Source organism: Schistocerca gregaria, chromosome 7 (assembly GCF_023897955.1).
Source record: "Schistocerca gregaria isolate iqSchGreg1 chromosome 7, iqSchGreg1.2, whole genome shotgun sequence".
Taxonomy (NCBI): domain Eukaryota; kingdom Metazoa; phylum Arthropoda; class Insecta; order Orthoptera; family Acrididae; genus Schistocerca; species Schistocerca gregaria.
The window spans coordinates 199,585,689-199,600,214 of NC_064926.1; the positions used below are offsets into that span (position 1 = coordinate 199,585,689).

The 14,526-nt window shown below is 39.4% G+C and overlaps 1 protein-coding gene across 5 annotated transcripts in view; it reads left to right on the top strand.

Moving 5' to 3' along the window:
* Nucleotides 1-14,526, top strand: part of LOC126281930 (dual oxidase maturation factor 1-like) — a 107,619-nt gene that overhangs the window by 52,571 nt on the left and 40,522 nt on the right. For all 5 annotated transcript variants that reach the window (XM_049981269.1, XM_049981266.1, XM_049981268.1 and 2 more), the window contains one exon: nucleotides 10,116-10,327. In XM_049981269.1, coding sequence (XP_049837226.1) covers nucleotides 10,116-10,327 — 212 coding nt within the window. The remainder of the gene's footprint in view (nucleotides 1-10,115; nucleotides 10,328-14,526) is intronic.

The window sequence follows — 14,526 nt, forward strand, 5'->3', positions numbered from 1 at the left end:
CAGTTTACATTTCAATGCCAGACAACATGTTACCACCCACACCATCCAGAAAACTCTCCTCACTTATTGGGTACACAACCAGCCATTCTACTCAGTGATTCAAAATGTTGCACACAAATTGAAGAAATGAATAGAGGAATCTTAAATAGAACAGTTTTGGAATAGGAGTTATGGTCTTGGGAGTAATCAGGAGCCGGTGAAAACTTTGGGATGTTAGGAACAACAAGAACAATCAGTGCACATGCACTTCAAGTTCAGGAAAGAACATTTGCTGTTAACTCAACAATATTGTACATTTTAGGAGCTGTTCAAAGTGGTGACCATCACTTTCAATATAGGCATAACAGTTTCGTAGAAAAATGGGGAGCACTCAACCAAGTACACCAGATATTGCATGAATCTCATTGGATGTAGCAAGTAACCTCGTGAGAAGTGATGGTACCTCAGGGACTGGTGTTGTGTACTTGATGCTTTTGGAACGTATCCCTGCCCCCACCCTCCTATATTAATAAAAGGTGGGGGGGGGGGGGGGCTTCGCTTTTACCCCATTGCCTCAGATATATATCACTGCATACATCACATATCTGCACAGAAAGATGTGCAGGTGCTAGGTATAGTAGCAGGCACATTGGGCAATGCTTGTTAAGTGTTACATCCTCTAACAGCTCTGGAAAAACTTATTCAATGAAGACCTTAATCCATTCAATCATGGTGGCAGGACATATAGTCTGAACACATTATCACTGGTAATACCAGCCCATACATTCACTGCAAACCTGTGATGGTGATGGTGTCCAAATGGGATGCTGCAAAGATTGTGCCATGCCCAGCTGTTACTGTTATGACAGTTAAAGAACTTATCTCTGGTGAACTGTGCCTCATCTTTCAAGACCACATTGCATAGAAAATTGGGCTCATTTGCACAACATGGAACAAGGCACTCACAAAACTGAATTACTTGTCAGAAATTCACAGTCGAACCCTGAAATCACTGGTGATAATAGGGTTGCAACTGCTCATCATACTTTTGAGACACATCCATAGCATGAGTAATACGTGCTTCTTGATGGCTATTCTTTCACTTGTGCAAGTACCTTCTCTTCCATATCTACTGTTTGAATACTCATGGGCATCACGCACCTGTCTCCCTCATTCAGTGGTAAACTGTTTTGTTTGAAATGTTTGAGGCTCTGGTTGACATCTGTTCAGTTGACATCTGTTCAGATATAGAGTGCATAAAGGCACTGAATTTGATATGCATTGCCAGTGTCTCTACCACACAAGAAACTCATGTCTTGTGCACTATTTCACTTTACAAAATACTGTGGATACCATGAACACTGTCTTTATCTTTGGTAATGTCAGAGTGCACACTTCAAATCCACAGCAATCCTGCAATGCAAACCCCATCTCTGAGTATGAGAATTAAGGGCAAATGTATGAACACAAAGCGTTAATAGCATGACAATAGATGGAATACCCTAAAATGAGAAGCATTAATAGCATGACAATAAATGAAATACCGTAAAGTGAGGTGAATCCAATCAGGTGGTGTGAATCCAATCTTTTAGCTATTTTTCAACATAAAATTGCAGTTTTTAGTGTGTATCCATGAAATGATTGTGTGGTATTGTTGGCCAGGAGGTCCCATTTGGGGAAATTCAGCTGCCAAGTGCAAGTCTTATTTCAGTCGATGCCACATTGGGTGACTTGTGTGCCGGTGATTAGGATGAAATGATGATGAGGACAACACAACACCCAGTCCACAAGAGGGGGAAATCTCCAACCCCTCTGGGAATTGAACCACCTGGGCCCACTGCATGGGAGGCAAGCACATTACCACCCAGCTAAGCAGGTGGACACTAAACCATAAATCCCACTACAACACAGAATTCCTTATAAATGCTCTGAACACTATCAAATCAGGAAAAATTAAGCATCAACAAGGCTTCAGAACAATATGCAGTTCCTTATACAACATGAAATGTTCAATAACAGATACAGATGTAAAGTGGATGGCCAACCAGCATCAATCAATAATGAGGAAAATTATCTGGTTGAAGGAATACTGTGTTGTGCAAAATTGGGATTTTCTTTCAGGAATAATGATATTAGGGATCTCTTAACTGAGCAGGGCAAATTAAAAAAAGATTTCATGAAAACTGATCTGGTCATGAGTGGGTACACTGTTTTCTGGAAAGAAATAAGGAACTAACTCTTAGAGTAAATGAAATGTAAGGAGGGCAAGGGCAGCAGTTCCCTGGAAACCATGAGTGATTGTTTTAAGAATAATCAAGTGTCCATAAATGGTGTCCCTCCACCAGCATTATAAAATATGATGAGACCAACTTTCTTGATTATCCCAAACAAGTGGAAGTAACAGTGAAGTTAAGTACAGAACATTCTGAAAGGATTGTGGAGATTTCTAAGTCAAGTATCAGTGTAATGATATCAGTGGCTGCAGACAGTGCACACAGTTTATAGGGCAAAACATCTCTATGATACTTGGTCTGAAGGAGATTTAACTGGTGCAAGTTATAATAGGAATCAAAGTGGTTGGTTTGACCTAATAGTGTTTGAATCATGATTTATCCAGATTGTCTTGCCTTATCTCCAGCATTTGGAAGACTCAAAACTGGTTTAGGTGACAGTCTCTTGGATCATCTGTTACTTAACATGATTAAACTGTGGCAGGAACATGGCATTCATTTTGTGTTTCTATCACCTAACTTTATTCGTTTGTTGCAGCCACTTGGTGTGCCCTTTTTAGACCTCTAAATCATGCCTGGAGAAATTAGTAAACTCTGAATTTCTTAGGCTATTGAAAGGGGCCTTTGAAAAGTTAGCTATCACTTCTAAATCCAACGTTATGGAAAAGCAGGAACTTTTTCTGCTCTCACAGTAGGGAGTGTTACAGATTCCAGAATAAACACACATGATATCAAATTTCTTGGACAGCATCCTTTGAAATGCTGTTGAAACAGTTTCATTCTAATGAAACAAAAGGAATGTCACATAATCAATGTGCTTACCATCAACTCCAGGAAAAGTGTTGTTGTCAGGAACTTCAATGAAACTGATAGTGACAGAGCTGAAATCAGGGAATCCCTGTCTTGTGATTCAGATTCTATCTCCAGAACATGTAATAGTGATGTAGAACAGCACATGTCAAATGAAAATGAAGGAATGGACAAGACGAAGGAAAGATGGCCAAGATTCAATAAAAATGATTTCACCATAGTGAAATTTCTTACAGAAAGAAGGTTCAGTTTTCTTATTGGTAAAATTGATAACATCTCTAATGACATTTATGAAATATCAACAATGTATGAAAAAGATAGATTCTTACTTACCATAAAGATGACACATTAAGTTGTAGAGAGGTGCAGTTAAAAGACATTTGCATTCTAGTTTTTGACCACAGCCCATACCAGAAAAAGAAAGAGAAACACACACACACATTCATCCGGACAATCATGCACATGTGATTGCCATCTCAAGCAGCTTGGACCAGATTCTGGTCCAGAGATAGTGGTCACATGTGCATGATGTGTGCTTGCTTGTGTGAATGAATGTATGTATATTTGTCTTTCTTTTTTTCAACAAAGGCTGTGGCCAAAAGCTAAAGTATGTCTTTTAATTGTGCCTGTCTGAAACTTAATGTGTCATCTTTATGTAAATAGCAATCTATCTTTTACTCACATTGTTGATATTCCAACTTGGAGTTGTTTGACATGTATTAAGTGACATTGCTGAGAAAGAAAGTTCTTGATGATAGTGTTTACTTTGTCTTTCTGGAAAATGAAGATGTGACAGGCAGAAAGAGCCCAAATTATTAAAGAAGTTGTGGCAGAACACAGAAGCTGAGGTAAACATATATTTCAAGAGATATGTGATTACGATACTGAGTAAATATCTTTCACATTGACAGTGTCATGAATTTACTGAAATGGAAATTTATTTGTTAGTTTCCATTCTTAAAGCAATAATGTTGGAATTAATGTACCTATAAAAACTTGTTTCAGCTAGAAAATCTAAAGTATTGTTGTAAATACACCAATATATTTTCTGAAATGCAAAATAGTGATCACATTCTCTACACCTGCCATCATGTGTTGTACCAACAGTGAAGTACAGATGAGGTGGCACTAGAGTATGGGAGTGGTTTTCATAGTTACAGTGTGCTCCCCTTATTGCACTTAAGAAAACACTAAATGCAGAAGGACATGAACAAATCTTTCAGCATTTTATGTAGTCCACACAGTAGAGGAACAGTTTAGAGACAATGATTGTACACACACACACACACACACACACACACACACACACACACACACACACACACACACACACACACACTTGTATCCTTACACAGTGCAGGCTGGACGCACAAAACCAGAAGTGCAGTTTGGCAGGTGGAATAGGGTGGGGTGGGTGTTCACACCTCCATAAATTATCTTACCTACCGAGATCCTACTACTGCTTTGGAGCACCATTATCCATCAACACCCATCCCATTCACAGCGAAGCCCCTTGTCATTGCCTCATAGCACCCAGACTCTGCCTAGCTGACCTTTTCAAATTGCCACATCCTTCAAAACTCCCTTGCAGTGTTCCACAACATCCAGAACCTAAAAAAACACAAAAAAAACTGTTGTTAATGATCTCAGTGAAAACCCCAGACCTATCTTTCAGCCCTACACCCAAGTTTAACTGTGTTGGACTTACCTGATACCTACTCACCTTTTCCCAGTTCCTACAGTGGAAGCACTTCTTCGACACAAGTTTCTCCAAGTGCAGCCAACAGAATACCAACATTGAAACTTGCCTCTCCCAGTTTTTACTACGCATACAACAGTAGCTGTTTCCCTCCCCACCTCCCCTCTCCCCTCCCCACCACCACCTCCCCCTGGTTACTTTCCAGGTATTTTGTACTTACAATCTGGTCTCACTATCCTTTCTAAGAACACTAATGTTTCAGCAGAAGAAAGGACAATCATACAATCTCACAACAGATCCTCCCTGCAGATAAAGGCTCCACCACTGTTTTGATGAACTGCAGTGACTATCCGATGGAAGACTTCCACGAACTGTCTGACTCCTCCCTCAAATCCCTCATTATGGAAACCAACATCACATCCACTGAAAGAACCACAATCCACCACCTAAATCTGATCTCTACCTTATAATATATCCATCAACAAAAGAGCCACCACTGCTGTTATGACTCACAGGGATTACCTGGTGGAGGGTCTCAGACAGCTGTCAGACATGTCCAATAAGTCCTGCTACAGTTATCCTACTTAAAAAACCTGGTGTAATCTCCAGTCACTCCTCAAATCTATAGGTCCATCCCAGAACCTCTGACCTGAGTTTATCACTCCCCTCTCCTTTGACAAACCCCAGACTCCTACCTTCTACCCACTTTCTAAATTACATAAGCCCAACCACCAGGATATCATATTATGGCTTAATACTGTGCCTTACGTAGAAAATCTCTGTCCTAACCTCAAAAAGATGGTTAGTATTTGTTCAGTGAGTCAGAAGAACAATTAACATAATAGTCAAGAGTTAAGCACTATCTAAAGTGATAGCACAACCCTACTAGAATAACACAATTGTTTTATCAGTTGAGCAGAGATGCCAAAAATAAACAAGAATGCATAGTAACCATATGTTCTCATTAGTTAACACTGTCTTTGATGGCAATTGATTATCACTTGTCCTGGTAGGTCATTGTTGACATCTGACACAGTCAGTCACTATTGGGTACCGTTCGTACACAATGGTAAGGATAGGTTGGTTACAAAGTTGTGCAACAGCTATTGTTGTAGGGAGGCTGAACAGGAGCAGAAATGATTAGTGAACATGTAAATATAGAAAACAGAAGTTTTATTTAACTTGTAGCTTTCTCCACAAATTGTGAACAAACTTTACAAAAGAATAAACAGCAATAAAGCCCAGCTATTATAAGAAAAGTGTCATGTAGTTTGGGGCTCCTGCTACTGATGGGAGTAAACTGTCAAAGACTTACTAAGACTGAAGACTGCAACTGAGACTGTGCCCCATAACTGCCACCAGCCATCCTAAGTTGTGGTGGCAGAGGGCACTCATAGTCGGAGCCACTGAAGGCACAGCTCAGCAGGTGCAACTTCATTGGATCCACAGGGTCCCTGCGGCACTGCTATTGGTGTCTGACAGAAATATGTGTTTCCGTTGCCAACTGTGATGTGTCAGTAGGGATGGTATTGACCTATGATACCACAACCACATCATGCACAGAAAAAGTAATTAAAATGCAGTTTCACTGAGTTGTTAAATAAGAAATGACAGGACATGAAATTCGACCTGAGCATTGTACATTTTGCTGAATTGTCACCTCTGACAAACTGACTGCAGTGAACTTAACTGTATCAACTGTCAATAGTTGTTGCTTCTAAGATTTCTGATCACAGATTGCAGAATGGGACTTAAATGGTTTTATAAAGATTGGTGTACAAATTGTTATTTTGTAAACTATATAATACTTTGAAAATTGGCTAGGCTAAATTTAGCTGTTTTGAATGAACTGCAACCTTTTACTAAATTTTGGCTTATAAAAATGTTATTGGTTAGAAATTTACAAGATTATATGGATATTATTATGCTTCCATGATGTGAATCTCTTTGTTTATAAATTTAACCACCATATTGAAAATCATAGTAAATTACATGAAATAATTGATTAGGCAGACAATTAATTAGTGCTGTACACCATATTGGACAGAAGAATTAAGTTAATGAAAATAGGCAGCTGAAGGTCTGAATCTAACAGTGATTAAAGGCAACATCTGCAATGGAAATTTGGAAGTAGCTCATAACTTCAACTTTAATTATTTCAGAAGAGAATGAGTTTCATGTAATTTAAAATACATATTTGGGAAATTGGAATTCTTAGCTTTAGAATGGTGTGGGTCATTATAATGGATTCTGCCAATTAGCTCATAGGATTTTTCTACTTCTTGAATTGTAGTATTATCTTTAATCAACTATGGCTTTTAATTAAAATAATCTATAGACAAATTACTGGTATCAATGGAATCAGTGCAATGAGATAAATAAACTGAAAAATGAATTAAATTTAACTTTGCCTGATAACTGATTTGCAGGTTTTCATGTACCTATCACATGTCACATGAACAACTGTATCAAACAATGGAAAATCCAGGACTGAATGCAACAATATTATAAAAAGGAAAGTTGCCACTCACCATATAACAGAGATGCTGAGTCGCAGCTAGGCACAACAAAAACACTGTCACAAAAAAATCTTTTGGCCGTTAAGGCCTTTGTCAACAATAGATGACACATGAGCCGAAATGAGAAATATCTTCCCTTCCCCTCCCACAATGGGAGCTGTCCACCCAACCTACACAAATGCTTGTCTATCCCTATTCCACTTCCACTCACAATCCATTGCCCTATGGCTCACGTTCTTGTAAAGGACCTATATGCAAGATCTGTTCCCTACACCCTTCCTCCACTGCCACCTACTTCAGTCCAGTCACAGGCATTTCCTACTCCATCAAAGGCCACCTCTGAAAGCAGCCATGTAGTCTACCAGTTTAGTTACAACCACTTTGTTTCATTCCATGTAGGCATTACCACTAACAGACTGTCTGCCTTCATGAATGGTGATCACAGTTGCTAAACATGGCACACAACATGATGTACATGACTTCTATGACAGCTTCACAGGCCATGCCAACTGGATTTTTCTGTCACCGCTACCAGCTTTTCTGGACTGCACAAATGGGGACTCTACTTGCAAAGTCTTTTTCATTGTTGCAGCCCACTTTGCCTCAATCTTTGCTAACCTCTGCCCTTCACCTGCCTCATTGCTTGCTTTGTTCCCTCTCCAACCTCACACATGCTTTTTAGCATCCATTCACCTGCACAGTTCTTCCTCTCTCTTCTTTCCAGCCATCCCCTCCTCCCCTGCTCCACACACGCACGCACGCACGCGCGCGCGCGCGCGCGCACACACACACACACACACACACACACACACACACACACACACACACACACACACCACCTCCTCCTCTCACACTGCCAGCACAGATCTCCTGATGTTGCCCCTAGCAGTTCACCATCCTGTCCCACCGTGTATCTACACACTCCCAAAGTCTACTTTCGAAGGTGCCTGTGTACTGCTCAGTGCCTCCTCTACATGGCTATTAGCAGACAATCCTAATTTATTTTGTTACTGTTGACTCATTCTTGATTTTCCATTTTTTGAATATGTAAATAACATTTCTTGAAAATTAGTAACTAGTTATATGCGAATGGACCATTACTGAATTTGTTAAAAAACAATACATACAATACAGTGCAGCATGATGCCTAACTACTCTATTATAAATGTATTACATGTGGGCCAATCAATAAATAAAACAGAATATTCAAAATTATTAGGTATCTTTACTGATAAAAATTTGAACTGGAAGTCAAATGTCATATATTTCCTTAAATGTCAAAGATTTTCAAATTTTGCATTACAGATAATATCAGGTTTCAGACTTGGAAAGTCAAAAGTTTGACTTAATTTCTTATTTTCATTCATTAATGTCTTGTGGGAGCATATTCTGGGGTAACTCATCATTGAGAAAAAAAAGTGTCATTGCATAGAAGCATGTAATGTGGATAATATGTAGTATCAGTTGGCCATACTGACATCAGCCTCATAGTAAATTTACTTCCTGATTACATTTGTTCTCAACAACCAGTCACAGTTTGAAAACAATAATAACATGCATAAATATAGCATCAGTAGGAGAAATGATTTAGTGTCCATCACTCAGACTAGTGTGGTAGTGTGGCACAGAAAAAGTAAGGTATTCAGCTACAAAAACCTTTGACTTCCCCCCCTTCCCCACCTGCCCCCCCCCCCCTCCCCTGTCCAAATGATGTAGGCTATTTAATAAATAACAAGAAAAATCATTATTTAAAAAATAATATAAATAGTCAGCATGTTACCAACTTTTCACTAAGATAGTGTACTATAATTGTAAAACTGACACATTGCACATCACACTGAGAGATCAAAATTATGGTCCACAGAATATGTAAATAACTAATTAACTAATGACCAGACAAACTACAGTATTCTGTTTTAACTAAATAATGTAGATGCACACTACATTAGTTGGGTAAAACTTTTAAAGAATTTTATATCGCCACCGAGCGAGGTGGCGCAGTGGTTAGACACTGGACTCGCATTCGGGAGTACGACGGTTCAATCCTGCGTCCGGCCATCCTGATTTAGGTTTTCCGTGATTTCCCTAAATCGCTCCAGGCAAATGCCGGGATGGTTCCTTTGAAAGGGCACGGCCGACTTCCTTCCCCGTGCTTCCCTAGCCCAATGAGACCGATGACCTAGCTGCCTGGTCTCCTTCCCCGAAACAACCAACCTTTTATATCGCCAGCCATACCTCTGACAAATATATGGTGGCTTGTTTAAATTTTGGGTAGATCCTTAATGCTATCAGGTGCTGGAAGAGAATATTTTCATAGCTACATGTGTAACAATACTACTAATAATAATAATGGTAAGTTTAGCTTAAAAATTATGTGAATAAAAGGGTGTGTTCTTAGTTCTGCCTTATCTTGTATCATATTGATCCATGCTCCACTGCTTATTAAGAATTTATTACTTGGTTGGTGTGGAAAACATTTTATACTTCCAAAGGCTCCATAACATGTATAATATAAAGCGTTATGTCCACTACACAATTTGTATACATTTGTATTTATAGTCCCTGTGAACACATTTTGCACATTACTCTGACCAATTCCATCGAATTCTCATAGGCTGTAAAATTGTACGGAATCACCACAATGCCAAGATATCAGTATCCTCACAGCACATATAGCCGCTATATGGCACTAGGAAAGTGGCTCTGTTAACAATGGCTCATTGGTTTCTGAAGACCACGGGTCAAAATACATACAAATAGAGATATTGTCTATGTATAGCTTTAAGAATAGAATCACAGCACATTGTAATGTAATAATCTCTCTGTAAATGCTTATTTTTGATGTCTACAGTAATTAAATATTTTTGTTTGGAACAGGTCTGCATTTCCATGCTGGTTGGTAGCCAATCTATCCTTCTTGCATGTGGTGCGCTATGGAGGATATTTCATGGTGCTGACAGGCTTCTTCCAGATACTAGCCTGTGTCCTGTGGGCATCAATACGAAATTATCAAGAGCTAGCAATACCTATTGGGAAAGAAGTTCTTGTGACACACTTTGGCTTTCATTATTGGCTTGTGCTCATTGTAGGTAAGCTATAAACATTTCAATAGAGGTATCTACATTAGGATGGTAATGTTTTGGGCAAGAAAGTGATAAATGAGGAAAGAAGTCATTAGAGACAGAGTACAAGTAAAACTGTACTGTTTCAACACAACAGTTCCACCATTTGCTCAACGGGGAAATGAAATGCAGTACTCCCATGTGCAAGTTTAAGTATCTCACCACCGTGATACCATATTAGACAGAAGCAGGCTTGGCTTGGCTTCTTTAGGGAAGGAGACCAGACAGAGAGGTCATCAGTCTCATCGGATTAGGGAAGGATGGGGAAGGAAGTCGGCCATGTCCTTTCAAAGGAACCACCCCGGCATTTGTCTGGAGCGATTTAGGAAAATCATGGAAAACCTAAATCAGGACGGCCGAACACGGGATTGAACCATCGTCCTCCCGAATGCGAGTCCAGTGTCTAACCACTGCGCCACTTTGCTCGGTAGACAGAAGCAGGAGAAAGTAAGAAGAGTATAATGTTGGCACAGGTGGGGAATGTGGCCAAAGACGATAAGTAAGGAAATGGCAAGGGGAAGGGTGAATGAGTCAGAAGATGGTGGTTGAAAATAAAGGACTAGCAGAGCTTTGGACCAAGGGATTGTGGAGATATATTATAGGCTGGCAGTTTCAATGTGTGCAGTTCAGAGGAGCTTGTGCTAGGAAGGAGGAACTAATGGAACAGAAAATGAAACAACTGTTGAAATCACTGGCATTATAGGTGTGCATCATGCTCACCGAGTGGGTGGTCAAGTTTTTAGTTGATCAAGAATTGGAAGATGGCCTTTTCTGAATACAGAGAGCTCACATAAGGCTGGCACTGGTAGGTGATTATGTTCCACTGAAACTGTTGCAGGAGAGCAACAGTTTGCCGAGTGATGTGTGGGTGAGCATTGTCATGGAGAATGTGTACACCCTTGCTCAACATTCCTCTTCTCCGGTTATGAATTGCCCATTTGAGAGACTCTGAAAAAACTCAAACGGGCAATTCAGAACTGGAGAAGAGGAATGTTGAGCAAGGGCGTACATATTCTCCATGACAACGCTCACACACACATCGCTTGGCAAACCGTTGCTCTCCTGTAACAGTTTCAGTGGTACATAATCATCCACCCACCCTATAGTCCTGACTTGGTGTCCAGTGACTATCACCTTTCCCTAAGTTAAAAGAACATTTGGCTGGAAAGCGATTCAGCTCTGACAAAGAGGTGAAAGAAGAAGTTCATAACTTTCTGAATAGCATGGCGGCGAGCTGGTATGACATGGGCATACAAAAACTGACACAGCGTCTACAAAAATGCATCAACAGAATTGGTGATTATGTCAAAAAATAGCTAAATGTTCAAGCTGTAAACTGATGTATACCATTGTAGAAATAAACAGGTCTATGTACTTATAAAAGAGTGGGAGACTTTACTTTTGGTATTACCCTCGTATGTAGATGTAGATATGTCAGTACTTTCCTCTCAAACTTTTCTTATCTGTGATAGATTTTACAATGTATTAGGAGTTTTGTTCTAGGGTATTATCTCCTTTCGATAGGTTCCTTTTTGATGTGTTTTTAGACAACATGAAGATTATCTGGTTATCTTGCACAGTGATTATGAAGTTTTATTCATATGTTCTTTACTCATTTCATGTTTCTTGAAGAACAGTAATATTTATGATATTTACATATTGGGCAATTGTGGTATGTTCAACTTTTAAACAAAGACCTACATGAGCCACTAATGCTATGTGCAGTAACTGATTCTGATAGTGGTCTTTTTTTTTTTATTTCATGCATCTCTGTGTTGCAGAAAAGATGTCCCTGAATATAATTCTATAGTTTAGACATGAATGAAAATATACATAGTACGCACTAACAATTTCCAGGATTTCAAAAATTTTAATACTGGTTCATTGAAAGGTATAAGAGTATGTAGATGGGCAATACAAGGAAAATGAACTGGAAGACAGTGTTATGGAAAGGGAAGAGAAAGTAGCTACAGATGAGGTGGGCGATATGATGTTGCGAGAAGAATTTGACAGAACAGTGAAATACTTAAGCTGAAACAATGCCCCTGGAGTAGACAAAGTTTCCCAATAATTATTGAGATCCTTGGGAGAGCCAGCCATGACAAAACTGTTCCATATGGTGTGCAAGATATTTGAGACAGTGGAACTGTCCTCAGACTTCAAGAAGAATGTAACAAATCCAATTCCAAAGAAAGCAGTTGGTGACATGTGAGCAAATTAATTGCACAATACTGATGTAAATTATTTACAGAAGACTGGAAAAGCTAATAGAAGCCAATATTGAGGATGATCAGTTAATGTTCCAAAGAAATGTGGGAACATGTATGGGAAAACAAAACAAAAAAATTATCCGACAAATTATCTTAGAAGCTGGGTTGAAGGAAGGTAAGCCTACATTTCTAGATTTACAGAAAGATTTTGATAATGTTGACTAGAATACACTCTTTGAAATTCTGAAGGTACAAGGGTTAAAATATAAGAAACAAAAGATTATCAACAACTTGTACAGAAACCAGACTGCAGCTATAAGAGTTGAAGGAAGAGAAGCAGTATTTGACAAGGGAGTAGGGCAGGGTTGCAGCCTATCTATCTCCAAAGAGATCAATCTGTACATTGACAAGCAATAATGAAAATCAATGATAAGTAATAAAAAACTTGAGGTTAGCCAATGACATTGGAATCACAGCAATCTTCAAAGTTTTTTAATAAACTTTCTCAGGGTATCATAGCGTGTAGGCTTTCACGGCCGGCATCATCAGTAGTTAAAACTTCCGGGCTGAGAGGCTGTGGTCGAACAGTAGAACTTCTTCTCCCTGACATTTCGTTGCCAGCTGCGGACAACATCTTCCGAGGCGAGTCTACGACTGGCTACCAAGCCGCGGAGGTCCTGTATATATAGAGCGGGTAGAGGGCACCACCACTCGTCACGTGATGTCAACAGTAAAACTATCTCTGACTGGCGTCATTACTCTCGATCGAAGGTAATCGATTGTCACATCTTTGATCGCCATATTTTATCTAACTTCAAACCTTCTTCTTTCTTGTTAAAATTATTGTGGTGTTTAAAAATCTCTACCGCCTCTCTATACATACGTGCATGATAATGCGATGTCTTAGCTAGCACGCTTGTCTCGCTAAATTTTATCTCATGGTCTCCGTCTTCGAAAACATGTTCTGCTACAGCTGACTTATCCATGTGTCCCAATCGGCAGTTCCTCTTGTGTTCAGTCAGGCGAGTATTGATACTTCTTTTAGTTGTTCCGATGTAAACCTTCCCACAACTACACGGAATTTTGTAAACACCCGGAGTAGCTAAAGGGTGTCGTGCATCCTTTGCCGATCTTAAACATTCACTAATCTTCTTAGTTGGTCTGTTGATTGTTTCAATTCTAAACTTGGCTAGCACTTTTCCGATACGGTCCGTAATATTATGGATGTAAGGAAGAAAAACTTTCCCTGCTGAAGGTTGTTGTTTTTGCATGTTTTCGGACATTTTCTTTCTAGGGTGGAGTGCACGATCTATCTCCTTATCAGTATATCCATTTTCCCGAAAAACTGTCCGCAAATGATTTAGTTCCTCTTGTAAATACGCTGGCTCACAAATTCTATTGGCCCTGTCCACCAGTGTTTTGATGACACCTCTCTTCTGCCTGGGATGATGATTTGAACTCTTATGAAGATAACGGTCGGTATGCGTATCTTTTCTGTATACTTTGTGACCAAGAGTACCATCTGCTCGTTTAATTACTGAAACGTCCAAAAAATTAATCTGTCCATTACTCTCTGTCTCCATGGTAAATTGAATTTTTGAATTAATGCTGTTCAAATGCTTCAGAAATTCGTTCAGTTGCTCTTCTCCGTGATTCCATATCACAAAAGTATCGTCCACATACCGATACCACTTCAAAGGACTTTTTCTGGCTGACTGAAGTGCCTGTTGCTCAAAAAATTCCATAAAAATATTAGCAGCGACTGGACTTAGGGGGCTACCCATAGCCACTCCATCAATTTGTTCATAGAACTCATTATTATACTGGAAATAAGTCGTAGATAGGCAGTGCCGGAACAAGGCTACTATATCAGTAGGAAATATGTCAGATATGTAAGCCAGAGTTTCGTTCACCGGAACCATAGTAAACAGAGATACAACATCAAAGCTAACAAGG